This window comes from Pogoniulus pusillus, chromosome 8 (assembly GCF_015220805.1).
Source record: "Pogoniulus pusillus isolate bPogPus1 chromosome 8, bPogPus1.pri, whole genome shotgun sequence".
NCBI classification, from domain to species: Eukaryota; Metazoa; Chordata; class Aves; order Piciformes; family Lybiidae; genus Pogoniulus; species Pogoniulus pusillus.
Genome location: NC_087271.1, coordinates 23,599,030 through 23,626,086, shown reverse-complemented (window position 1 = coordinate 23,626,086; position 27,057 = coordinate 23,599,030). Strand labels below are relative to the sequence as shown.

At 46.6% G+C, this 27,057-nt stretch overlaps 2 protein-coding genes across 7 annotated transcripts in view; both read right to left on the bottom strand.

Moving 5' to 3' along the window:
* Positions 1-292: 292 nt before the first annotated feature.
* On the bottom strand, positions 293-12,127 carry TAL1 (TAL bHLH transcription factor 1, erythroid differentiation factor). 6 transcript variants are annotated; one of them, XM_064147594.1, is made up of 5 exons: positions 11,922-12,089; positions 10,519-10,567; positions 8,611-9,045; positions 7,804-7,895; positions 293-3,440 (listed from the first exon to the last, which is right to left on the bottom strand). In XM_064147594.1, the coding sequence occupies exons 2-5, from the start codon at positions 10,545-10,547 to the stop codon at positions 3,022-3,024; spliced, it is 975 nt and encodes a 324-aa protein (XP_064003664.1). In that variant the 5' UTR covers positions 10,548-10,567; positions 11,922-12,089; the 3' UTR covers positions 293-3,021. The 6 variants fall into 6 exon arrangements, with proteins under 6 accessions (XP_064003664.1, XP_064003667.1, XP_064003666.1 ...); XM_064147597.1 differs by lacking the exon at positions 10,519-10,567 and adding an exon at positions 10,418-10,454 and having other exon boundaries at positions 11,922-12,087; XM_064147596.1 differs by having other exon boundaries at positions 10,418-10,567; positions 11,922-11,971.
* Positions 12,128-16,524: 4,397 nt separating this feature from the next.
* The window catches only part of STIL (STIL centriolar assembly protein), a 30,285-nt gene continuing 19,752 nt past the window's right edge, over positions 16,525-27,057 (bottom strand). Inside the window, exons 12-17 of the mRNA XM_064147593.1 lie at positions 25,708-26,769; positions 24,158-24,323; positions 23,162-23,387; positions 20,983-21,175; positions 20,006-20,259; positions 16,525-18,167 (exon numbers count right to left, since the gene is read on the bottom strand). Of these exons, the coding sequence (XP_064003663.1) occupies positions 17,339-18,167; positions 20,006-20,259; positions 20,983-21,175; positions 23,162-23,387; positions 24,158-24,323; positions 25,708-26,769 (2,730 nt within the window). The 3' untranslated portion in view covers positions 16,525-17,338. The remainder of the gene's footprint in view (positions 18,168-20,005; positions 20,260-20,982; positions 21,176-23,161; positions 23,388-24,157; positions 24,324-25,707; positions 26,770-27,057) is intronic.

Genomic DNA, 27,057 nt, shown 5'->3' with positions numbered 1-27,057 from the left:
TGGTAACGCTCGCCTGTGGCAGGGGGATTGCTTCACCGCCCGTCTTCCTTCCTGCCAGCCTCACACGTTCTTCCTCCTGCTTGCTCTCTCTGAAAAAAGCCCTGCCCAGGCTGGACGGTGTGAGCAAAGCAAGACCAAAAAAAATCAGCAGATCCTTTTGCGAGGTTTTTGCTGCCTGTTTATGACTCTTGGCAGCTGGGGTCGGGACGTGCTGGCATCTTCACCCCATGGTGCCTATGAGTGAGATACTGGAGTAGTGCTGGATCCAAGCAACAAGGTGGGAGACAGCAAGTGGAGGCTGCTTTGTAAAACTTTATTTAGAAATATTCTTGATATATTCATTATATATATATATTTATATATACACACACATTACAACAAATGTGTTTTCTAAATAGCACGTCCACAGCGGGTCAAGACTGAGGGTACCAGGTCTGGTTACTTCATTTCTGCAGAAAAAATGCAGAAATCCAAGAGAAGGGTGGCAGAGAAAGGGCTGGGGCTGAAAAACCCCAAAATGGTAAGGCAGGGGTTCACTCACACAGTATGACATTGCCCCAAAGTGCTGTTCCCAACAGAAACAGGAGGCAACGGTCCCCACGGCGAGAGATGAAGCGGGCAGGAGGAGAGGTGGGCAGAGGACATGTACCATTCGAATCACAATTAAAGTACACCTGTACATACCCCTGGAGACCTACAGCACACTCTGCTGAGGGCTACGAGTAGGCATGCCTGTGCATGAGGGTCCTAGGGGGGTGCCGCCGAGGTTGTACCATTTTGCCAACTGTTCAGCTACCAAAAGGATTTTTTAGGGTAATGATAATGTGGGCAGTAAGGAATTTCTGAGCATCAGTAAGTTTCTTGTAAGAGTTTAATAAAAAGGCTGCAGAACCCTCACCCACCCCAGCCTGGGGTTATTTCAAATGCTGAGAACCACAAACAGCTTGACCTGTGTGACAGCATCATCCTCATTTCCCAAAGGGCTCCTATCTGTCGGCCCTCACCGCTACCTCTCCTACCCCTGGCACTTGGAGCAGCCCAAACCTCTTCCTCAGTGTCACACCGTCACCTGGTGGCACCTCTCCCCTGGCCAGCCCCGGGGATAACCCCTTTTAGCAAAAACTCTCAAGAAGAGGTGATCCAGACCCAGGAAGGACTTTTTCTCCTTTCCTCCAATTGAAGATGGGTACAGCTGGTGCTTTAGAAGTATTTGGGATCTATGATGGAAACCCTCACTTGGGCCAGGAACCCTTCCCAGGTAACTGACTCCATGTAATGTGCCAATCCCTGTGCCAGCCTTCCAATTATTATTTACAAAGAGGCACTAAAAGCAAGTGGGAATGAAAATAACAGGGCTCCGAATTAAGCCAGGAGGGGCTTGCAGACCACATGCCAAAATGCTGTTTCCTTGTACCTCAGCACCCTCAAAAATGAACAAGAGCAGTGGAAATGTCCCTGTTCAAAGGACTTTTTCCCTTCCAAAGGATGTTTGTGGGTATTAATTTTTTTTCACTGTAGAATGCTAAAAATTTCTGTGCCTTGACATCTCTGCAGAGGGAAACTATGTTGGGGTAACTGCTCCATCAGGCATCAGGTGATGGGGTGAAGATGGGCTTGATGTAGCGATGATGTTGTGATGTGGTCATCAGCTCCCAGCCACTGCAGCAGAAGCCTTCTGCTCCCCAGTCCTGTTTCCCAAATGCCCTCCCTGGGGGCAGCAGGGATCAGAGGATTGACTCAGTGGTAGATATCAAACTTTGCACCAATGTGAGCACTCAGGAATGAGGGTAATCCCACCACTGCTTTTAGTACTTCCCCAGAAGATTTGGAGAGGCTGTGGGCTCCTACCAGCCTCAGGCAGACAAGGACTTTCCTAACTCTGGATTAAACCCAGCTCTGTAGTCCAGCCTATGGGCATTGACACATCTGGACCACCACCATTTTCACACAATAGAACAAAAAAAATTCAAAGCATATCATTAAAACTTTTTTATAACCCTATGTACACACACACACACACACTGTTGATGCATCATCAACTCCTTTTGCTTTTTTGTTGCTTTTGGAATTGAAAAATCCTCCAGTCCAAGGGGATGCTTCACTAGCAAGTATTTTTTTTCCCTTGTCAATTCTGAAATTCATCTTCCTTGAGAGAAGCTCCAGCCATACAGACACTGCTGGGAAAAATCTAAGAGACCATAACAGGCTTGGAGCTCACCCAGGAAGTGTTACCAGCAGAAGAATCAGGGACTGGGAGGGCAGCAGAAAACACCTATGTACCTTTTTGTTCAGTGGATACTGCATGACAGTGTTGAACAGAAGTAATCCAATGTCATAAATACAACAACCCCAAATGATGCAAAGTTAGGTAGAAAGGAAAGAAAGAAAGAAAGAGGGGAAGAAAAAAATGAAGAGGAAGAAAAGAAAAAGAGAGAAGAAGGAAGAGTCTTAATCCTTTTAATAGTTCTTTTGCTGAAGTTATTTTTTCACCTCTTTAAAAAGATACAGTCAAAAACTCTGGGACAACAGGAACACATGGCCTCAGCTCCTGCCACAGGCTGGAGAAATGCTGCAGCACTGCATGTTTCAGCAGTCTCCAGCGCCACACGGAGCTGGAAAGCGTCGGCGGCCTCTGTCGGCAGTGAAAGAGGAGTTCAATGCCTCAACTGGGCGACTGAAAAGCGACAGCTGTCAAACGATTTGAAAATCCTCTAAATGCTGGAGAGATGCTGGCCACGTGTCCTTCCCCTCTCCAGAATCACATCATGAGCAGTATGTACAATGAAGATGACTTCAACGCTGTTCTTCTTTGTACGATCACGTACCTAAACACCAAATGTCCATCTGGTTTGGTCTTGTCCTTGGCCAACACTCCAGCCGCTCCATCCCAGACTGGGGAGGACAGGGAGCTCGAGCTCCTGAGGAAAGGCAGAATCACAAATCCCACAGGCACAAGTTCCAGCATCTGCACGCTAGGTCTCGCCTCCCCACTTAACACTTTGGGAGCGACGTGGAAGGTCATCACCGCTGCGCATTGCCTTCTACGGGGAGAATGGCATGGTGGAGGCTCCGCGTGTGCTTCGAATCTAGCGTTTCGTGCTCTTCTGTGAAGCTGTCAGGACTTGCTGCTCCATCTAAAGAACTTCCACAGCTAGAGTTAGGTGACAACATGTCCTGCAGGAGGTCTTCCTGGACTATCCCAGAGTCTTTGTTTGCTTTGCCCCTTTGGTTTCCTTCTTCTTCCTGGTCATTGAGCAGCTTGGCAAGGAAGTTGATGTATTTCATAGCCAGGCGCAAAATCTCGTTCTTGCTCAGTTTTTTGTCAGGGGGGTGAGTGGGGATGAGCTTGCGAAGCTCTGCAAAGGCTCCGTTGACGTTCTGCTGTCTCCACCTTTCCCGGCTGTTGGTAAAAATGCGACGGACCACTTTCGTATGAGGACCTGCAATTGCAACCGTGCAGAAGTAAGAGCACAGCATAACAGGTCATTCAGTACTTTGCTGAGTATGTCACCATTCTCCAAATTGATCAAGTTATTTTAAGTAACATTAGCAAGGCAGAGAAATAGTTTCCAGCTAAATGGAAGCTAACCTGATGACCTGAAGTAGCCACAATTACTGTCCAATCCAGTGGAAGGGATACGTGGAGTTACAACTTTTTAGATGTCTCCTGAGATGTGTAAATTCAGAGGAAGTCTTCCACCATGACACATGTGCAGAAGCTTGCCGTATTTTGAAGGTATTTCAGCTCATCAACAAGGGTATCTCAGCAACAAAAGCCTTATTAAAAGCCTCTCTCACTAGGTGATTTTATTTCTATCCTGAAAGTGTCTTAAGGATCTAACATTGGGAAGTTAGCTTGAACAGAGTCTTTGACAAAACTAAGATCCAGATATCTTCCTTGATGTAGGCAGGATCCAGAGATTATAGAGATCATAGGATTACCACCAACCTCTGGGTGATTTGCATGAAGCAGGGTGGCAAGATCCCTGTAGCAATGAGGACAGGTAACAGTGCGACCCAGGGACTAAAACCAAAGTCCCTGCTGGAATGGTGATCATGGGTGGAGGATGTAGCAATTTCATATCTGACTTGAGGACCAGCTGCTCTCTCTGCACATCAGTTCTGCAGGGGAAAGGCTCCCTATCTGGCACTACTTGGAGAAGGAGCTCTAAATTGCTACAGTTGTCTGTATGACTCCATTGCATGTGAACTTCAATTAAATCACTGTAATTTTACAGTCATATTCCTGATGGGATGTGGTACACAGAGTGGACACACAAAACACACCAATTCTCCTTTCGGATCAGCAGGGTAACTCCTGCTGGCATGGGCAAGACATGGTCTCTGTGCTAGGAGAGACTCAAAAGAATGTCTACCTGAAAGAACTGTGCTGCAGGAGTAACAATGCTGTAAATCTGCAAGTCCTTGGGAAACCAGTTTATGTAAGGAGACACTACAATACGATGCTTTTAACACCCTCTTCATGCACACCTCCAGGAGACACCAACAATGGAAGGACACAGTGATCTTATTAAACTATAGGAGAAAGACCATGGCAGAAACCCCATAGGATGAGAATCATCACTTAGAGTGAAAATCATCACAAAGTATGAAACAGGCTTGAAGACATGACACTGGTGATTCTCTCCCCTGTAACCCCAACTCTGAGACACTTGCCTAACTACTTCCTCCTGGCAGGAGCAATCCTGGGCTGTAGCAAACAGCTTAAATCATAGCTCTGGCTTCACCCAGTGAAACCAGTTGATGGAGGAGACATTAAACATCATTATTCTTACAGAGCAAAACTCTTGGATGCTTTGATTGCTGCAGAGAAGCCAAACAGATGTGATTTTGGAGGCATCCAAATCAGGTTGCACCTTGACAGACCCTACCTGGCCTGATATGTTCCAGTTGATTGACCACCATCACACTTCCCTCCCTTCAGGGTCTCTTTAGTCCAGCACATTACACAAAATACCTCCCTACTGCAGGATTCATTTGGGACACACTCCCAAGCAGCCAGATTAAAGCTCCAAGCCTCTCCAATGTGTGAGCAACTGTACCACTCACTTTTCTTTACAACATGCTCAGGAACAGGGAGTCTGCCAAAACTGCAGAGTCCCTGGGAAAAGCCAAAGGATGCCGAAATGAGAAACTCATCTACAACTTTCAAGATCCCGGCCCAATATTTTAACAATAAAGGCAAATTTTCACTCCCAAACAGCACATAAATGCCCTTTGTATGAATTCATGTGCTCATGGGAAGGGAACATATCTTGTCCCTGATGTGCACAACTTACTGTGCCTTGAGGTCGTAAGGAAAGTGATGGGGACCAAGAGGACCTCAACACCACAAAGGGGTGCAGCACTACCAGTAAGGCAGTGGAGAATGTACTATAGCCTACTAGAATAATACAGTGGTTTAAACACTTAACTGTTCTTTTCAGACAAGGCAAAGCAAACAGCCTTGAATCCAGAAGGAGATGCAGCCTAAAACCTTTTTACTCCCTTTAAGGGTATGAGGGAAAAAAACCCACCTTGGATAGTGTTTATTTAAAAAGTAGAAAAATGTTAGAAGACTTCCAATCTTCACAGGCTTCAAACATGCAACTCTATTCACTGCAAGAGTTTACTACCAACTAAAAGGCACCTGTTTATAAATACATCAGAAACCAGAAAAAAACGAGCTCTTCATTTCCATCTGAGGCACCCAAACCAAGCCCTACTATATAGCCCAAAATCTGATACCATTTGCGTTTTCCATTCCTGCATCAACAGAATTAAATATATCTTCTAGAAAAAAAAAGATCAGGGTTTGGCCAAAATGTGTCAAGCATTAAAATTTAAAATGCCCCATGGCTATGTTGTAGGAGAAGAGATTTATTTCTCATAAAGAAACTTGCCTTGCAATTAATTCAAGCAGTCGGTTGAGAATTTTTGCCTGGATTTTTGTTCTGATTGATTGTCTGATGCTTTTAAAATTTGCAATTAAAGACATGAGAAAAGCTGGTACAAAGATGAGCATCCAAAGTTCCACAATATCCTTGTGGATACTTTTTTAAAAACATTTTTATCTCCATTTCTATCTATTTTAAAATAAATTATTCAAGGCACCAAACTTTCCCCAAAATGGAAATATAGTTAAAAAAAAAAAACAAAACAAACAAAGCAATATTTTTTCAAGGCCTTCCACTCGTTTCCTTACAGGGGAAACCAAACACGAAGTGCCCAGCAAGACTCTCCTGTCCTTTTGCTGGGGTCCCTCAGGAGCGATGCTTCTTTGAGATGCAGTGTCACCTGGCAGGTGATCATCAGAGCCCTGAGCAAAGCCCAGCAGACTAGGCATGAGCTGCACATTGATACTAATTGCTCCTGCTCAAAGAGCATCATCTGGTACCTATTTTTCCCCACCAGAAAAAAAAAATAATCTGAGGTCAGTCTAAGAAAGAGGCTAAGCTGGAACCTGCAGGATGGACCAAATCTATATACCTGCATTAAAGCACATATCCAAAAACTTGGTTACAACCAAGTATCTCCAAAAACTTGATTACAACCAAGTATTTCCATAATCCTTACTATCTAATTTACCAGCAAGTCAAAAGCTCTAGCCAGTCATCATGACTTGATGGACTTTGCACAGCTAAGCCTCTGAATCGAAGCCCAGACAAAAAGATCTTGTGTGGGGGCCTGAGACAGCCTGTGCCCCACGGGGCTGTAGGCTGAAAGGACCGGGCAGACAGAAGAGGGCAGGGACTGGGAAGAAAGGGGCTGATAAATGCAGATAACGCCTAGAGCCCATCATTCCATACCGTGTTATTTGGGAGTGATGTGGATTATGATTTGATCAGATTTAGGCTTATCCGGGGAGTAGGAAAGGAACAGCTAGCTAGGAAGAAGGAAGATTAATTGTCTGGCGATTGAAATGAAGCGTTTACAGTCACTACAGAGAAAATATACACTTCAATAGAACTCATTTGTAGGTGCTGTTAACTCCGCAGATAAACGGGTCAGCCTTCCAGGCTGCAGACACCCCTCTGCCTGGGCAGCCCCATAGCCTCCCACAGCCCACGCCTGGAAGCAGGATCCTGCTCTGCGCTCCCTGTCTTCGTCCCTCGAAATCATTCTGCCAATCCAGCAGGGATCCCGGCATCTGGGATCTCCAGTCCGACACTAGGCTATCACACTTCAGTCTGCTGCCGGGATCTGTCACAAGACAAAACATGGTGTATTTCTCCACAGCGGGCTGCAGCAGGCTGCGAGTAAATACGGAATCAAAGGTGCAGACAAGCTGGCAAAGAGACTGTACACCATCCTGCTGTGACCTTACAAACCTTAGCGGGGGGGTTAGCTTTTTGCTACAAGGCAGTTTAAAGGCAGGTGGAATCTTTCTGCCCAAGGTTGTGATCTGCATTAGGACAGTCTCCTGTCTGAAAAGGTTTGCAAACACTGAACATGGTCCCAATGGCCCTGGTCCAGCCTCTGCACTTCAACAAAGACTTCAATTTAGTGGTTTCCTTCGGATTTAGTCTTTAAGCAATTTGCAGAACAGGGATGCAATTAACCATACACTGAACCGCTTTGCTGCGTGACAGCAAATCCACCACCGCACTGATGGTTCTTAGATCGGGGTTCCGCTGGCACAGCCTCACCGGAGGAAGCCTCTCTGCCCCTACATACATCCTATTCGCCTTTTAGGATTTGGGGCTTTATACACCCAGCATGTGGCACCGTGCAGCATCTTGCCCCTTTCAGTAAATCGGAACCTCCCTCCCAAGTGCCAGCGCAGAGGCAAATTGCTCTCACCGTCGGTGATCTCCATCTCGTAGGGAGACGGTCTCCTCTTCACCCGATTGCTGCCGTACATAGAGAAAGAGTCCGGTTCACCGAAGAAGCCGCTGCAAATGAAAGGCAAGAGAGGCCATGAGGACGCGTCGGTATCCCCCCGGCATGGCCCGGCCCCCGAGGAAGGGAAGCGCCCGTAGTCGGCGGGAAGTCGAGCTGCTCCGTGACCACGGAAAGAGCTGACGGCTCACGAATCCGAGCCTGACGTCGTGCGAACACACCGCACGCAGCCGCCCAGGGACACGCACAGAACGACGCCAGTCCTGTGTGGGCCGGGGGACGTGGTGGCTCGGCGCACCAGGGGTAGCGGGTTCCGGGCAAAGCTTACACCCTTCCCAGCGGCTTTCTGTCCCTCCGGTTCAGACCTCGCCCACGCCACAGCCTACCCTGGGGCAGGAGCTGGCGGCGCGGTCCCTGTCCCCGCTCTCTGGCCCTCACTGCAGGACTCATCCGAGTGCAGGGACCGCCAGGGTCGTTCCAGGAATCTAATCCAGCTCCCGGCCGGTACCACCTTTCTCGACGGACCCTTTGCTATGCCCGGGGCATTTCTACCGTCTTTTGTTTTGTTTTTCCTAGGAACGCCAGTTTTTCGTTTCGAGTTAATTCCTCCCCCCTTTCCTCCTTTGAAAAGTTGCATGCAAACCCGCGATGACTAAGCGTGCCGTGGAAGGGATGATGCTGTTACCGCCCCCCACCCTCCCTCCTCAGCACCGAGTCCCTCAACCGAACGGGGCATCCCGCCGGGGCGAGAGTGGGAGGCACACAAACCTGTTGATGGTGGCAAGCGGCTGCCCCAGGTTGTAGAGCATGGCCCTGCCGGGGGGCTGCAATGGGAGAGCGGGGGGGCTCAGCTGTACCATGCGGGTCTCACAGGCGGCCTCGGCTGCGCGGCACGGCTCGGCGCCCGGAGCTCTCTGCATCGCCTCCCCTGCTGCTTCCCGGGTTTTTATGTCCAGAGAGCCCCCCCGGCGCACCAGCTCGATGACGGGCACGGGCACGGGGGCGGCGGGGGGCGCGGGGGAGGGCCGACCCGCCTCCTTGGACGCCCCGTTGAGCAGCAGCTGGGGGTCGGCCGGCGCCTCCATGCCTCCACGGCTGCTCTCCGGCTCGCTCGTGGTCTCCGCTTCCGAGTCGTGCCGCCGGAGAGGGCGGGCATCGCGGGGGTCACTGGGGGGCGGCGGGGCGGGAGGCCTGTCCATCGTCCTGCGGAAAGAGACAGCGGTGAGGGGCGGCCCCGGCTTTGGGGGGACACCCCACCCGGGGCGCCGCCCCGACGGGATGTGGGAGCTTCAAGAGTCGGCTTCGAAGGCGAGAAACCGGAGGAAGAGGGGGGAGACACTAATCCCCCCAGATCCACTGGAGTTTGCCCGGGGGAGGGAGAGGAAGCGCTGATCACACCAAATACAGTAGACTTCCCGGGCGAGGGCAGGGAAGGCACTGATCACCCCAAATCCACCGTAGTCTGCCGGAGGGACGAACCTCGGCACCACTGAGAGAGGGTCCAGGGGTTCTCGGGGTCACACAGCCGAGCCGTGCGGTGCTGTGACGTCATGACAGAGCCGAGGTACTCCGTGACGTCAAGGAACCCCTCGGAGCAGTGGCGCTGTGACGTAGCACAGAGCCCAGGCCCTGCACGACGCACCGTCCAGGGGGTGGCAGGGCCGGACCCCACCATGCTCCCTTCCGCAGCCGCGCTGATTTGCGCCTCTACACGCGGAGGGGTTGACAGCGACAAGTGCAGCGAGAATGGCTCGGCCAGCACCCGGAGTGACGCGGTGCCTGGGTGTGAAACCATGCGGCCAAATAATGTCCGGGAAGGCTCAGCACAACCCTCCACTCCGTTGTGGGGGAATTTATGCTGCACCGTGCAGCCATCCCATCAAGGCCCTGCCGGCCAGTAGCGGCCTCAGTCTGAGGGGCGACCACCCCTCCTACCGTTTTCATTCGTGATTGTTATTTCTAAACCAGTGAACTATACCCAGAGCCGCTTTTTTTCGGAGGGAGGGGGTTAAAGCAGCCCGGAGTGAAGTCAATACCCCCGCGCACTCGGCGCCGCAGGAAGAAGGAAGGGGCCCGGCCAGGAGCCCGCGGCCGTCATTGTCCCGCTTCTGCCGTAGAACGAATACTGCCTCGACAGGCCACCTCGAGCCGAGGGCAGGCAGCGATATCGCGACTACTGTCATGCTGTTTCTCCCACACCTCTTCTCGTTCAGATTTGCGTGTTTTTTTTCTCTTATAAATAAGAGGCTCCGCGGAGCAAGGAGCTGCCACATACCAGCTCTCCTCCCTAGCCTGCTCGCTGCTTTGCCTTGGGTAATATATATATATATATTACCGATTTATATATATAATACATAGTATTTTTTTCGTTTCTGTTGGGCTAAATTGTGAGAGAACACCCATTTTTTTGGCCATATCTCACCAATCTCTCTTATAAAAAACCCACACCAAACCAAAGCAACCACCCAACCTAAAGCACAAGCTCTCGTCTCTCCACCAGCCTCTTCCCCGACATTCCTCTAGAAAGAAAAATCTAATTGCCTATTCCGATATTGTATAGGAAGAGATTACTCACATGTGTCATATTTAAGTAGGGACACCGCAAGTCTCTCCTGTTTCAACAAAAGCGCTCTCAGTGTCAGGCTGAATTTACTCCTCCCACCTCAAGGTACTTACGACTTTACAGAGAGGAAGGACACCCGCATCGGGATAAAACTGCTAAATCCTGGGAGGAAGAGAAGGGGGGGACAAGAAGAAGAGAGGGTGGATCTTGCGGGCCCGGATTGCCAGAGATCAGAGGGGTGCAGCGGAGAGGGAAGGAGGATACGGCACCCCTGGGCGGCCCCCGTTTAGAGGGGACAGCGGCCACCCCCAGTGTCCCTCCTGCGCTGCGCAGCCGTGAGCCACCGCCTCGCACACGGGGCCACCAGGCGCGGCGGCCACGGCCCGGCGTGGAAAAAAAATAAGTTAAAAAAAAAAAACCCACACAACCGAAAAATAATCCCTCTATTTGGAGCGAATTCAATGCGGGATTTTGACACGTTCCAAGCCCGGTCTCCCCGGGAGGAAATCCCAGACGGAGTTGTTTTTCTCCCGTTGTGCTCGTAAAGAGCGGCAGCGGCGGCTCCTTCCACGCCCGTCTGGAAAATTTAATTCCTAAACGGGCAAATTTAATTCCTAACGGGGCCAGTTACTGGCAACTCTCCCGGCCGAGGTGCCGCGATGGCCGGAGCCGGGTGGCCGGAGGGGTGAGCCCGCTCCCGGCCGCGGATCAACAGGAAGGCGAGGACGTGTCCCCCCCCCGCCCCGCCGCTACGAAATTAAGGGAAAAAAAAATGTGTTGTCCTTCTTTCAAACCGAAATAATCCCGACGGTGATTTCTCTTGCTTTCGTTAAAAAATAAAATACACAAACCCGCAAAAATCCCCGCAACGTTTTGCCTTCGTTTTGGGGTGAAATAGTTCAGAAAAATGGAGGGGGGAGGGTATTAATTCCCCGCCTGGTGGTTTCTTTTCCGCAAAATCCTTTTGTTTTCCAGCAGCAGATCGGCAGGAAATTTTCAGCCCCGAAACGCACCTCTCCCCTTGGGCTCTTTGTAGGAAAATCACCCCAAAGCAGGAGGGCGGCAGGGAGCGATATATAGGAGAGATCCCCCCTGGAACAAGCGATCAGGCCCTGGCTCATCGCGGCCCGGCCAGGTCCTGCTGTCCCCCCCCCGGAAAGGCTGGGGGCGGCCGGGCCTTGCAGGCGCTTCACCCCCGGCTCCCCCATGGTGGGTGCCACCCACGCCCCCAGGTCGGGGGGTCCCGGGGTGAGGTGAGAAGCGCACTACGTATTTTCAAAGGAGAAAGCACTTTCTCGTCATTATCCACCCCGCATTAAAGAAGAAATAATAATAATAATAATAATAATAATAATAATAATAATAATGAATATTAAAACCGAACCGCGAAAAAGCCTTGAGGTTTTTTTTACCCTTTCACCTGCCTCCTGTATGGGACAGAAGCCCCTCAAGTACCTCTGGCTGCCCCCCGAAACCCCCCGATCCCCGCTGCAGGGCCGGATTCCTCCCTACTCACCATTTGCTTTTCATTGGGAAAAGTGAGTGGAGCCATTTTGTGGCCTACGCATCGCGGCTATATTTGTAGTAAGTGTTGGGTGGCTTCGGCTGGGTAGGCTCTAATTCCACATCACGTCCAGTTTCCTATTTAGTATGGAGAGCGGAACACTACTGCAATGTGGCCGAGAGAGATAAAGCCCCAGCAGTGGCCCGCCTGCCCTGATAAGCTTCTAAACCCATTATTTATGAAATGATTCATTATTATTTGGCAATTTTATCGAAGGAAAGCGGAAAATTATTGCAGGGATATGCATAGGAATAACTCCGGAATGCATGCCTTCTAGCTTTTTATGTGTGTGTGCTTAGATGCTCTTAAAAAGACACTGGGAAAAAAAAAAAAAAAGAAGAAGAAGAAGAAGGAAAAAAAAAAAAGAGTAATAAAAAATTGCGCTGTGGCTGCCCGCATCTGAATAGCGATTCTTTATTTTAGTCCTCTTGGAGGTTATTATGCCCCTGGTTTGTTTTTGTGTTTGGGTTGGTTTTTTGTTTGGGGTTTTTTTTTTTCTTTTTTCTTTTTCTTTTTCTTTTTTTTTTTTTTAAATTTATTAAATATGGAACACCTACTCCGTTCTTAATTAAATTTAATGAGCCAAAATAAATTGTTGGAGATGCTGAGAGAGGGGGAAGGGGTGTGGGCTGCTCTGGGACAAGAAGAGGTAAATAAAAGCACGCTAAAAGGAGATGTTTTGGAGAGAAGTGACCCTGTCCCCAGCCTTCCTCCCCTTACACCCCGTGCTTTCATTGAAGGGCTACATTTGGGGCAGCTCCCTGTCTCATCTCCCATGCTGGCGCAGGGGGAGGCCGAACATACTTACAGGGCTGGGGGATGCTGGAGGGCGGGGAGCGTAGCGGGTGCCAAGCCGCCAACCCTCGCCCTCGAGAAATTTGGGGTGTAAGCCGAAGTTAGAGGTCGGTGTGGGGCGCAGGGACGAGTTTGGAGGAAAAGGCCCTATGGAATGGAAGAAAGGGCCTTTGGCCGCGCCCGGAGCAGTGAGGGGCAACCAGCGGATCTGGAGGCCGGAACAGCCTGCGCGTCCCGTCGAGGCTGGGGTTCAGCCCGGCCACGGCGGGTTGCGGGGCTCGGGGGAGCGGGCAGACACCTGGCCTTCGCCAAAGCCGCCGTGCAAACCCAGCGGCTGCCGGCGACAGGGAGACGGGTGCTGGGGTCGCGAGGGCTGGCCGGGCGTCGGGGGGCGTCTGGAACCCTCTCCACATTGCCAGAGGGTCCCAGCAGTGGAAAGGGGCAGAAGCGAGGATGGCAGAAGTGTCCAGGCCTATTCCTCTGCACATTCACAGGCAAAGCGGTCCTGAAGACAGTGGTGGAGAGAGGTTTTCGGTGGCTCCGGCAATCGGCCTGCTCGGGCAGCCGAAAAGCAACGAAATCTTTTCCAGAGCGGGACAGAGAGGACAGGGCCGGGCCTGAGCACCTCCCGGGATATCTCGCAGTCCTTGCTGCGAGGCTGGGCAAGGTTTTATTGCCCGGCCTTGCGCGAAACCTGGGGGCAGTGTGCGAAGCGGCTGCCCCCTCTGTCGCCGGGGCGATGCGAACCGGGCGCACCTGCTGGGCGGCACTTGGGGCGGGGGGAACACGGCAAAGCTGGAGGTGCGGGGGTCGCTATTGTCTCCCCACCACCTGCACACCCTCCTGCGGGGGGAAATGCCGGAGCTGTTATTCTTCCTTTCACTCCTTCCCCTCAACCTCCTGCTCTGTACGCGGCCGTGGGAGAGGTTTCCACAAACCCTCCTGGCTTCCCCCTCCAGCCCTGGGGTCGGGCCCCGGCAGGCAGGAGCCCGCACAATGCCGGCAGCGTGGGTAGGGCGGCGGGGCAGGGCCGGTCACGACGCGGCGGAGAGCCCGCCGTGCCTCCCGCCAGGAAACACGACCATTTTCAAGCCGGCTCCTCTCACCAACAGGAAGCGTTAAAGATAGAACAGCCGGGGCTGGGCGGTGGAGATTAGGAAGCCGAGCATCTTCTGTACACCCAGGGCCAGTGCGGGACCATTCCCACCCACGCCTGCCCTCGCTGTGGTGGGAGCCGTGGCTGCGGTCAGCCCACCTCGTCCCGCACGGCTACCCGACACTGGCTAATCCCATCGCAGGACTAGTGTGGCAGGTACCATGCCTCCTTTCCGCCGCTGCCCTAACACGTGTGGGCTTCCCGGTGACACCGAACAGCCCAGAGCTTGCCCCCATCCCCACACTTGCTCTAGAGGAAGAGGCAACAAGCACCGCATCGGTGACCACCAAAATTATACAGAATACAGAGGTCAGTGATGCTCCAAGCAGGCCCAAGAACTTCTGAGCAGATGGTATAAATATTTTATTATATTATATTTGGTAGACAGAAAAGTGAAGAAACAAGCAAACAAAACAAAAAGGCAAAACCAAAAAAGAAAACTAAACAATACAGCCTTTAATTGTGCTGCTCTTCCACACATGTTGTCAGCCCCTAAGAAGGGTCCCTCTTATTCAGACTTAACAAAGCCAGATCTGGCTTTCCCTGTGTTTTTAACTTCAAGATGCAGTAGGCACTTCAGGAGAAAAAACCCAGGCATCTTGAAGTTACTCAGCACTACACTATGAAAGGAAAAGCCTACTTTAGGGAAGGGTGTTGTGTTTTTTTTGTTGTTGTTGTTTTGGTCAAGTAAATTAGCGTTTTGCTGGCTCAGAGGAGGCTGTCCAGGATTATGTGATTTGTGTAACTTAATATAACACCACACCCTTGTCCTGAGCTGTGTGCAAGTAGCTTGGCTTTTGTTTTCAAGTTGTTTCAAGCCCTCCAGCATTTGAAGAAAGTCTTTAAAATATTAACCAATGCAACTGTCATCTTCCTGTGTTTCCAGACATTTTACAATAGGAAACAAAGAACAAAACCCTGCAACAATAGCTCAGAGGTATGAATTGCCTCATTCATCTCACTGGAATGTTCAAAAACATTAACTATTTTTTGCCTGATTCAGCAGAAAATGTGCTGCCAGAGAATAAGCTAAAGCTGATCCAGGGGAGATTCAGGGACTCAAAGGTTTTACTTCTCAGCACCTTTCCTGATAGGAAGCAAATACTCTTGTTGATGGAAGGGGCTTTGCAAGAGGAGAAACTCTGACACAGCTTGAGGGGAGCTGCTGCCATCCTCTCTCTGTGCTGGCTCTGAAATGGCAAACAGCTTACCTCACCTCCATTCTTAATCCACAAAGGCCCACTAAGGGTAGTAGATGCTGGAAAAAACAATGGTGTCACTCTAATAAATTAATTAGCAATTAGTGCCCATTCAAACACACCATGAACTAACAGTGCAGGCCTTGGGATTTGAAGGGGAAAGGCCTAGAGCTTCAGTGTGGGGTGTTTTAATCTCTGCTTTAGCACTCTCTGAGCCAGAAAGATGAGGTCAGCACTGCAAGCTGAACTTCTGTTGAGTCAATGCCATCATTAAAACAAAGTTTGGTCAAACTCCCATTAAAACATGTTGATGTACTACAACCAGTGAGAAAACAGATGGCTTGACTGTCGTTCTGCACTGTCCTCCCCTCAGGAATGGTGGGAACTGGACCGAATTGCTGCTTCCAGTGATGATGTCTCATTTCCATAAGACCAAGAGGTCAGGACAGAGGTATGTCACACCACAGCCAAGCTTGCCAAAACATGTCCTCAAAGGAGGGCAGAGCTGCCAGAGCAAGCACCTGGGTTTTGCAGCACCAGCAGACAAACCACAAACACACCCACTACACTCAAAATCCAAACCAGGCAAACAAAAAAATTCAAAGTCTTAACAGAAATAGGATCATTAAACTGCTCAATTCCCTAACTTGGAATCACAGAATACCTTTGCTTAGAAAAGATCTTTAAGATCATATAGTCCAGCTAGCATCTAACTTTATCCAGTCTGGTGGTAAACCATGTCCCTCAGTACCACATCTGTGCCTCTTTTCAACACCTACAGGGGTGGAGATTCAATTACCTCCTTGGGAAGCCCTTTCCAGAGTTTAATAACCCTTATGGTGATATTTTTCTTCTAATATCCAATCTAACTTGAGGAAGTTTCCTCATCTTAACACATGTTCCCTGGGAGAAGTGACCAACCCTCACCTCACTACAACTCTTTTCAGGTAGCTGTATAGACATAAGTCTCCCCCCAGCTTCCTTTTCTGCAGGCTAAACAATTCCTAAATCCCTCTGCCACTTCTCACATGTTCTCCAGATTCTTCACTAGCTTACTTGCCCTTTTCTGGACACACTCCAAGATCTCAATAATTTTCTTGTAATGAGGTCCCCAAAACTGAACATAGTGGTCAGTGTGGCCTCACCCATGCTCAGTATAGGGTCTGGAGTATTATCATCACAGGGTTCTGGCAAAGGGCTGTTTCGTTGATAGACTGCAGGGCTTGACAACAGGATTTGTGTGCTGAAACAAAACAAAGCAAAGGGATTGCTGCTGCTTACCTCAACACCAGAATCTGTGAAGAGCTGAGTAGCAAGTGCCATCCTCACACTTCCAGTTAGCCATTCCAAACAATGCCTGGGAAGTGGCATGTGTCTTAAGTAAAGGCTACATCAGACAACCAAACAGATTTTTTTTGTTTTGTTTTTAATGGAACTGTTGACCTTTATGAGCAATATGCACTTCTTAAATAAATAGAAAACATTCATTCAGGGGAAAAAAACAACAAACAAAACAGCACCCAAAACCCCAAACCAACCAAAACAAACATCACCAAAGACAAAAATCACACAAGTTTTAAAAGTGCTAGTTTTGACCATTTCCTTCCAAGATTTCACACCCACAGGGTTATACATACCCTTCTGGCTGCATTCAGAGTAATTTGATGCAAATTCAAGCCACAGTTATACCTCCCTTCCCATCAGACACATCTGCCATCCTCCCATTAATCCAATTATTTCAGCAGATTTCTAGAAATTAGTGCTTTTAAGATCTGTTATCCCTGCTCTGCCACACATAGTATAGATGGCTCACAGTTGGCACAGGCACATAAAAAGTCAGTGTTTTTAAAAAGTCCAGAAGAACACTTTAAGTGTTGTTAAAAGTACATTACGAGTCCACAAGAACACTTAAGAGTCATTGATAAAAGTACATTAGGAGTACATCTTGGGCTCAAGTGGATTCACCTTTCAGAGAGTTCAAAAAACAGACCTAACTGTAAACAAAAGTGCACACATACCCCAGTGCTGATCAGCACTGACCCAGCCGTGCATTTAGGGGAGCTTGTCCCCAGCTTGGAGCTGAACACTCAGGTCTGCCAGTTTTACACTGCTATGACAGGGTGACCTCTTCAAAAAAATCCCTTAATCCTTGGTTTCCTGAGGTCTTACAGGTCCCTCTCAGATTTGAAACAGTGGTTGCTAGCCATCTCAGGAGATGTTCAGAACAACTTTGGCAACTGCCTGAGTTGTTTCACATCAAGGATAGTGCCAACAGAATTTATGCTATTTGACTGGTTTAATGTTTCAAGGGTTGGAGTATGCAGATTTCCATGGAAGGCCTGGATATCTCCACTGTCTTTCCTGCCAGGTTGCTCAGTGAATTCAACCTTCCCAGGTAATAATTTAGGTCTTACTTTTAAATCCTTCAAAATTTGAACCAAGTTTTCATCTGCTTGACTTGGTCTAGGAGGAAAAATGTCATTTGTAATATTTCTTAGTACAGGGCTGTTTAATTCAGGTGGAGAAGCATTAGTGGTCACCTCTCTATTGTTACTTTTTAGATGAATAGGAAGTCTTCCATCAGTTCTTTTGGATAATTCATCCCAGGGGTTGAATCCATCCAGCACAGGAGTGCAGTTTTTGTCCAGCATGCCTTTGCTTTTGACAGTGCCAGAACTGCCATCTTGAACCTGCAGCTCCTCTTCATCGTCACTACTATCATCGCCCTGTATCAGCCCATATCGCTTCAGGTACTTCTTGGTTGCAAAAGACATATTGCTTGGTGAAATTAAGCTAAGACCCACCATGCTCTTCTCCATATTTGTATGCAAAATGTCTTGGAAAGAGAAATCTGCAGGAAGATTTTGGCCTGAGTGACTGAGAGAAAGTCGGGACAACTGATTTTCGCTGAGATACTTGAGCGCTATAGCGTTTGCTTCCATGCTCAGATCAGCGACGTTAGGAGTTAAGCCACACATGCTGACATTGGCAAATGACATGTAATTTAGTCCAGGAATCACTGCTTCAGGACTTATGCATGCTAAGACGCTGAAATAAAGCATAAAAAAGTTAGTTTAGCATGACAGTATGCACTTCACAATATAATCAGCTAATTTCAGTTTGCTTGCTGTACAGATTTCTCCTTCCTTCCAACTACCACCTCTCCATCAGGCTGCCCAGCTCCCAGATCAGATGTTCTGCAGGTACTAAAAAGCAGCCCTCCAGCTACTGCTACTCACACCAACACAGCATCCAAAGATCACAGCAAAGACATCCCCTTCTGATTCAATGAAAACCACAACCCTCATGTGAAGAGGAACCTGCCTCCAGCAGGTTTCAGGAGCTGCTTTTGGTCTTGAAGATGCTTTGAGCTCTTAGTCTACTGTCATCAGTGGCATTATATGTCTCTGATCCTAAGACTCTAGATGCTGCCATCCAACCCAAAACTTCTATAGAGACAGAAGGTACTAGTCTAATGACAGTAACATTGAAGATCTCTTTCCCACTGCATGCCAACTCCAGGATTTTTACAGAGACTGACATAGTATCTGTTCCTAGAGGCCTGCAAGGTTCTAGCTTTCAAAGGCATCCTTTGGTAAGAGAAATGCTCCTTTGTGCTGTTGCTTGGTACATCACTTTCTTGTATGCATTAATTGTTTAAAGACTGAAAGAACAAATCATGGTACACTGGTAGTAGTTATAAACCAGTGTGTGTCATACTAGTTCATAAACCCAAATTCCTCACGTTGACAACTTAAAGTCTTCCTATTTCCCTGAGCACACATTCTGAAGCTTGATTAGGAAGAGTGAAAACTCCTGGCTCAGATGAACAATCACTACTACTACAGAGCTGCACTGTTGGGTCCTTCTTTGCTGAGCTGTAGTCTTTCTTTCAGAATTTTTATCAGTAATGGAAGTGGCAGAAGGAAGAATCCCACTCTGTTCACCAAGCTTGAAGAAAAAAAAAACCACCAAGAATTGCAGTTTTTTCTTAGGGCTTAATTTATTAGACTGTTACTGACATTAAATGAACACTCTCCACCCAGGAAGGCTGCCTACAGATTCCAAAAAAATACCTGATGAAATTCAAGTGAAAACCAGAGAAGAGAGCTTAGAAAGTGAATGTCTGGAAACAGCTTCTGATACATACCTGAAGCACAGATTCATTAGGAGATGGTTAGGTTTTATTTGTTCTCCTAACAGTTATATACTAGAGTCAAGAAGACAATGTGGATGAAAGCCAATCTGTCCCAGATAGTCAGCCTACATCAGTAAATTCCTATGCCTTAAAGACCTTCTTATAGAAATTACTTCTGCTCCTTCTGTCTCATTGAGGCTGTTTCTCTCCCCAGCCACTGCAATCTCTCTGTTTCAAGTCAAATTACTCATGTGATTAAGACAAAATCATTCTTGATTAAATGTCAAAGCCATGATAACAATTTCATGTACACTGGTGAAGAGCAAGACAAGGGTTGGTTAAGAAGCAGTGACAAAACACATAACTGCTTAACATTCAGCCTCCCAAGTCCAGTGCTTCTCTGGGATACCCTGACATAGTCCAAAGGATTGAAATTACTCAAGAAGTTTTGTTATTCTAGAAAATTGTGTGCTACTGCATGCACAATACTTTAAGAATCACCAGATGCTCCAATAGCTTGAGCTACTTGTGTCATATTTAAACAGCCCCAGTTTTTCTAGCAGAGCTGTTAGATCTATCTGAAATAGGCTTAGCACGAGCCAGTGCTTCATCTTTGCAAGAAACGTGGATCAAGCTGCCAAACAAATCGCCAGTGGCAATGAACATGGTCCTTTCTCTCTGCTCACTGAGCCATCCTTCATTTTTGATCTGACCTACAAATTGCCACTCAAAAGAAGCAGTATTTTACCTGGCATTCTCCACTGTGTTTGTATTATTCTTCACTTTGCTAGGTGAGTCAATTGTCACTCCAAGACTTTTCAGCTGTTTGAGCGTAGCACTTATCACACTCTCTTTATCCACCACTGCCACGTCACACTCCGAAGACATTTCTGTTGTATCATTAGTCTCCTGATGTTTAGGACCATCATCATTAACAAATCCTGATTTTACAGGCAAGCAGTCTTGTTCTTCTGAAGACTTTAAGAGTTGGTTTACTTGGCCCTGCAGAAAAAAGAAGCAGGGGAGAGACCACACGGACAAAACCATCATGAGATGCAGGAGCTATCAAACCCCAAAATTCTTCCTTATTCTTATGCAAGTTAAAATACAACTAGATGAGTTAAACATGTTCTGGCAGAGAAGCCAAATTCAGGTTCAGCTCAGATGCAACTCCAAATGCACAGCAGTGGAATACCTTCCATTTCAGGCTTTCGGTAAGTCTGGTCTGAATTTAAACACATCACATACTGAGACTCTTCAAGATTGAAGAGCCTGCCCTTTAAGGGACTTGAAGGTGTAATACTCTGCTATTCTAAAAAGGGCACTAATTTTGGAAGGTATCAACTGACATTATCTTTGAACTAAAGAATTATTATTAACAGTACTCCATGTATGCACAGAAAAATGAAATAAAGAATAACTACCTAAACTCTACCAAACTCATAACACCTCCCCCCCACCAAACAAACCAAAAGCCTGAAAAAAACACCAGCCCTCCCCCCCAAAAAAAGGCAAAACAAAACAAACAAACAAAAAAAAACCAAAGAGAAAAAAGACCCACACCAACATAAAACCCACCACAAGCTTAGAGCTTTTCTGCAGGGCATAATGTGAACTTGAAAACTGCATGTAATTTTCATTCATGTCAATGCCACATCATAGCCTCAGCAGTGTGCTCTTGTAGCTGTTGCGTTCAGCACAGGATATAAAGTTTAAATGAGTTACCAGTAAGTCCTGATAAAGCTTCTGATCCTCCGATGGACGCCGAGGCAGCAGCGAGGCGGGTGGCTCCGAGCTGCGCTCACTCGTCACCGCCACATGGCTGCCGGCTCCCTCTGTTGGCTCTTTCTGCAAAGAGACGCTAGCGCTTTCCTCCAAGGATGACCTGCGAACGAGCGCTTGGGAAACGTTTCCATTTCTGAAAGAGAACATCCAGTTAGCTATACACTCCCTTGAAACAGAAAAAGCACAAGTATCATCACGTGTACCTTATCTTTTCATGAACATTAGAAGAGGAGAAAAGTTAAGTGCCAGAAACCCATCCTATTGTTTATTCATTCATTTGCTGCTTGAGCCTTTGCTCTCTTCTGCAGTCATTTTCTTTCAGAAGTACTTTGAAGACTGAGGAATTAACCCCCACAGTGTGAAACTACAACAGCCTGTCTAGTTTTTGAAAGATGACTTGAAAAATGGCAACGGCTTCTCTGGACTAGTCAAAACTCAATGACACTCTACAACTTAACCCTAAAGCAGATGAAATTAAGGCTATTAACAAATCACACTTTGTCTTGCATTTTCAGCATCTTTACAGACACTTAGAAGCCTTTAGGAGTGTCTTTCATGTGTTCTGAAACATGACTTATTCGGGAAGCCATGTTTACTAAGGCAAGTAATTGATAAGATTCCATTAAAACACTTTATAAACTTCTCAAAACCACCGTTAAAAGCTCACACACAACACACACCGACGATCACAAACTCAGAATAAAAACCTAGCTGAAATATTTCTCGATATCAGATATTGTCAGGGGTTGACCATTACAGATGTGAAAGAAGAACCATCATCTATCCCCACATTTCCAGATAAAAAAGGTAAATATCCTAGACTGAGCTACGATGCGATGCTCAGCATCCCCCTCAGCCAGCCGGCATATGCATCGCATAAACCTTCTCAGACCAGACATATCAATAGTACTATCACCCTGAGGAGATTCTTATGTGACCCTCCTCCCCCTTCCCCTTCCTCCTCAGGAGACAAGTGTAAGATAAGGGAATTGCAGAACTCCACTGATCAATTGCCTGTGTTGAAAGCGATAAGATTTAAATCACGTGACATACTAGATAGTCAATGTAGGTTATCAGTTACTGTTACAGCAGCAATTATTCATCATTCCCAAAAACGTTCCCCTCCTCCTCTAAAAAAATCCAGGTGATGCTTTACATTCTTACTGTAAGACACTTACACAGCTATTTGACAGGTTTATGAATCTAAGCTGAAGACAACCTTAAGATGGAATCTCTCTAAAATGCAATGCTCAAAAGACTGATTTGAATCAGTAACATTTATGGTAGCAGTGTATGTTTGCAGATGATGCTTTAACCAAAGATCACAAATATTTAAAGTTGCAGCTTAATTATCATCATATTTCCCAAGATGATCTAAATTAACTAGAAGGGTATCCTCTCTCCTTTGTGTTTTTTATACTTGGAAAACCTTAGATCATTAAAGGCACTAAACTGTTGAGCTATTCTCCTTATAAAAACAAAAGCCATATAGATAAGTCTTTTTAAATTTGCTTCCCAAATTAGGGTGAGATTGGTCATTAACACTACAAAGAATCTGACCTTAAAAACAAGAAAATCAACAGCAGTGAAGTACACACAAAGTAGTCAAATGTAAAAAGATAGAGAAAGTTGAGAACAGTCTTAATCTTAAACCCCACATCCTAAACCCCTCAGAACTGAAAGGGTTCTGAATGCTGATAGGGAATAGCCACTGTAGGCAAACAGCTGACTATAGCAGCATCCCCACTACCCCTCAGGATTTAAGGCAAGAAAGGGAATGCTACCAGCATTGGTCCATGCTTTTCTGAGTGCATGGCTTTTGTCATCAGCTGCTGCTACAGGTAGGCTAGCTAAACTTGCACAACTGATAAATGCCAACCCCAAAGAAGGAAACTGTTCTGTTGAGCTACACGACTATAATACAGGCACAAAGAAAGGCAAGAACACAGCAACTGAAGTCAGGTGAATGTCATAGAATGGTTTAGGTTGGAAGGGACCTCAACGATCATCTAGTTCCAACTCCCTGCGATAGGCAGGGACACCTCCCACTAGAAATAATTCTGCAAGTAATAATGTATGAAAGGCAGTCCATCTTATTATGGTGTTTCTGGTTACTTACTGGAGAGCCATCTGATTAGTTCCTTCTTCCACCAGATGGATACTATCCACAAAGCTGGGCATGTCAACCACCTTTAAGGAAGAAGCAATACTCGTATTACTTGTATCTTGTTCGGCATTGATTGAAATGCTTATGTCTTCCTTAGAAGTCTCTTCATCCTCTTTTTTCCCTTGTGGTGTGGAGTCATCTTGTTTTTCTGAGGCCGTGTTCCAAAACAAGCTAGCACCTGGAAGAGAAGTAGAGATTTACCCATTTAAGGAAAGACATTAATACTTTCTGAGGCCCTTTGGCTTTGAGAGGAATAACTTCCTCATAGTCAGCTTTTTTATTTCACCACTTCAAAAGTGAATTTAGGGTTTAGAACAGCTAGGAGTTGCTAAAGCACCATTCAAGTCCTAGTTTCTCCCAAAGTATACTTGATAAAAATAAACGGTTGTATCAAAGCAATTTAATGCATTAACCTTGAGCCACTTTGATATTTTCCTCCAGACTAACCACAATATTTCCATGGATTTAACAGAACAATACAATAACGTGGAACTTTACAGACACAGCTGCCTAACTTGCTAGAATTAAAGCAAATACAATCTGTCCTCTTCATGCATGTAAACGAATGGCTTACAAAACCCATCAATAATACATTTACAACACCAGCAGATGGAACAGAAGCTATTATTTTTTAAAACAGTGCATTAACTGAAAAAATTGTGGATTTTCCTTTTCAATAAGGCACAGTTTAAAACAGAAAACCTTGCTAAAGCTACTGGAAAAATAATTCTTCTAGCGGTGACAAACACTGCCATTGCAGCCCAAAGCCAAAAGTAGCTCCAACCTAAAGTTCCAAACAGCACCTAAAAAATTTAGCTGGGTTTTGTACCTTGGGGCATGTTAGCGTATGTTCAGCATTTCTGCAAACCAATTCCTCCATGCCCAAGTAAATCACAGAAATATCTGGAAAAAGCAATGTCAGTCAGTTTTTAAAGACTAAAACATTACCTGTGCTCACAGCAACACTCACACTTTTCCTCGTGTGAGGACCTGGTGAGGACTGTGTTTCCATAGAAACAAGGTCCCCTTGCTTCTCAGGCTGCAGAGCATGGCTGGCTGCAGCTGGTTCGGAGGAACAAGCCTGACGAGCCTGTGCTTCCAGTAAGCGTTGGATCTGTAACAGTAACCAAAATGTTCTAATTTGTACAATAAAATATAAAGTATAGGCAGAAGTGAATTGCTAAATTGGGCTCCACTAAGATGTGGATTCAAAACCAGGCTGCTCTGCCACAGAAGTCTGAAAACCATCCAGCTCTCAGCAGGGCGTGCAGCATAAATCAAAACATCAGCTCTGATGCTGGCAGAGCTAGCAAAGAAGAGGTTTTAGCACGCTGGCAGAACTAGACCAAGATGACTTGAGTAAAGCCTATTTGCACTACACTTGTTGGAAGTATTCTCTGTCCCTTTCATTCACATACAAAGCCTATTACTGACTTACCAGCCAAGCGTTCCTCTGCCAGCAGTGCTTATGCCAGGCTAAATCAACTTTGTGTTAATTAGAAAACTAAGCACTTCAATGTTAAAAATCAAGGCTGCCCAGGAAATCTTCACTCCATTATTTGCATCCACTCTGTTTAACGATTATTTCACAGCTCCATGGAGAAATATCACAATAATGAAGGCTGCATTTAGGCAACAAGGAGTTTCCCCTGCTTGGAGACCTTGATTTTGCATACAGCAACTACATCTAAACCACATTCCAGCTGCAATTTTCTGGTTTTAAGTGGGGAAAAACATTTATTGCGAGCAGCTTTCCTATTTTTATAATCCATCACCAGCAGCAACATTTATACTCATCTCTTTAGGCTGCAAAATCACACCCTGCAAAAGACAGGGCCAGCAGAGTAACTCAAGAGATTGCTGTTTTGAAAAAAAACTTAACCAGGTGTCAAAACAGAACTCAGTGAGATGGCCAGAGTCCAACTTTCCAGCACAGCAACAAACATGTGATGAAACCTGCCAGTCTGATGCAAACAACCAAAGTTTTCTAAGCAACAGACTTAACAGCTCAGGAAGCTGCAGGCTTGAAAGCAGGCAAAGAGACAGGAGAAGCTTCTGTGTGTCACCTGTATGCTTATAATTCCAAAATCTGCAGCCCATGCAATTGTTTGTTGGGTTTTGCTTTGTTTGTTTTTATTTTTGGTTTGGCTGTCTTTTTTTTTCTCCATGTAGACAGACATACATATATGAAAAAAATCTGGAAGGCACACTGATTTACGTTATCAAAGTGTCTGCTAAAAGGGAAACCTTCATATCTTAGAAACCTGATAAAATAAGTTTAAAAATCTTATTGGGTGTCAAACAGTTTTAATTTGTTTTAAGGGACACCAATTAAGAGAGTTAATCAGGACCCTTCTGCACTCCTGAAGTGGACCTAGTACAACAGCGTTTCTTGTTCCAGTGAGGACAAACAACAGTTCATTTAATTCCTGCAGCAAGGGAACTATCAAAGCATAATCACTAAGAGGGCAGAGGAGAAAGCTGCCATTTCCACAGACCTGAGCTTGAAGTAATTTGAGTTGTCTATCTTGTTCCGTAAGAACCCGGTATGCATCTGGAGATAATCCCATCATTCCGTTATCTGATCCTGCTTTAGGAGCAGGCACGTGCTGCAGGCACGGCGAGTGGGCTGCACACAACTGTGGACTAGAGGGGCTTGCACTTGAAAGCAGCCTTCCTCCAGGCGATACGCTGTCGTCGAGGGAACAGTGCCCCATTTTCCCATGACGTCCCATGCTTATAGGGCTGCTTGTGGCATATCCTGGATTGCAGCAAATGTTTGGGCAAACGACGTTTTGATGGAATAATGCACATGGATTTTGCTGAGCCATCTCCGATAGGATTTCTGCTCCGTGTTTGGGGCTCATTTTACTGACTCCTTGCCACGAATTTATCAGATTGTATTGGATGGAAGCAGGGAAGTGACAGTTGCATGAACTGGCTGAACAGCAAGGTGGCACTTGAACTGGTACCAGCAGTTCTGGTGGTCTTCTGCAGCTCTGTGGTGAAAAAGCAGAGTTGTAGAGGACAGGCTGTGTCACGGCAGCAAGCTGCTTGGAACTGGATATCGATGTTCTTCTAATTGGAGGCTCTCCCTGCTGCGTGACTCCAGCAGGATTTAACACAAATCTTTCTGATGACTTTCTGGGGTGATGCACAGACGTATCTGGAGAAGCCCCACTACAAGGGGTTGAAGGAGAAGATGACCCAGAACTTTTTCTTGTTTGAGGGCAAGCTTTCTTACAGTGCACTTGTTGCTGTGGCAGAGCTTGCTTTCCTCTGGAAGGTCCTGAAGTCACAATTTTCTGATTTAATTGGCTTGGCAATGGCCTCAAAGAGAGATCTCCCATATTAGCAGAATTTTTTTGCATGTCTTCAGAGTGTTGGGTAGGATAATATGAAGATCCCAAACATCCTTTCTTTTTAATAGGCTGATGTAGTGCCGAGGGTAGACTTTTAGCATTTGAAGCCTCCACAAACTTAGATGATTGTCCTGATTCTGTGAAACTCCCATCCAAAACAAGTGATAGTTCAGGAACTGATGGAACGATCCTAGTAATCTGAAGAGACAATTACACAAGAACTAAGACAACTGAAAAATACTGGTTTGCAACAATTCACACACAGAACTTCAAATAAAAGGTTTTCATTTAAAATCAATATATGATCATTACCAGCTCCAAAACAACTACACACTGAATATTTCTCTAAAGACTGGAGCATCCTGATACAGAAAAAGCAGCAACATTTCTAGGACCTTTCTTAGAAGACAAAATTGCTTTCATACAGCATAATAGTTGTGTCTACCAACTGAGTATTTCATGTGATGCTGGAGCACATTTTAGACT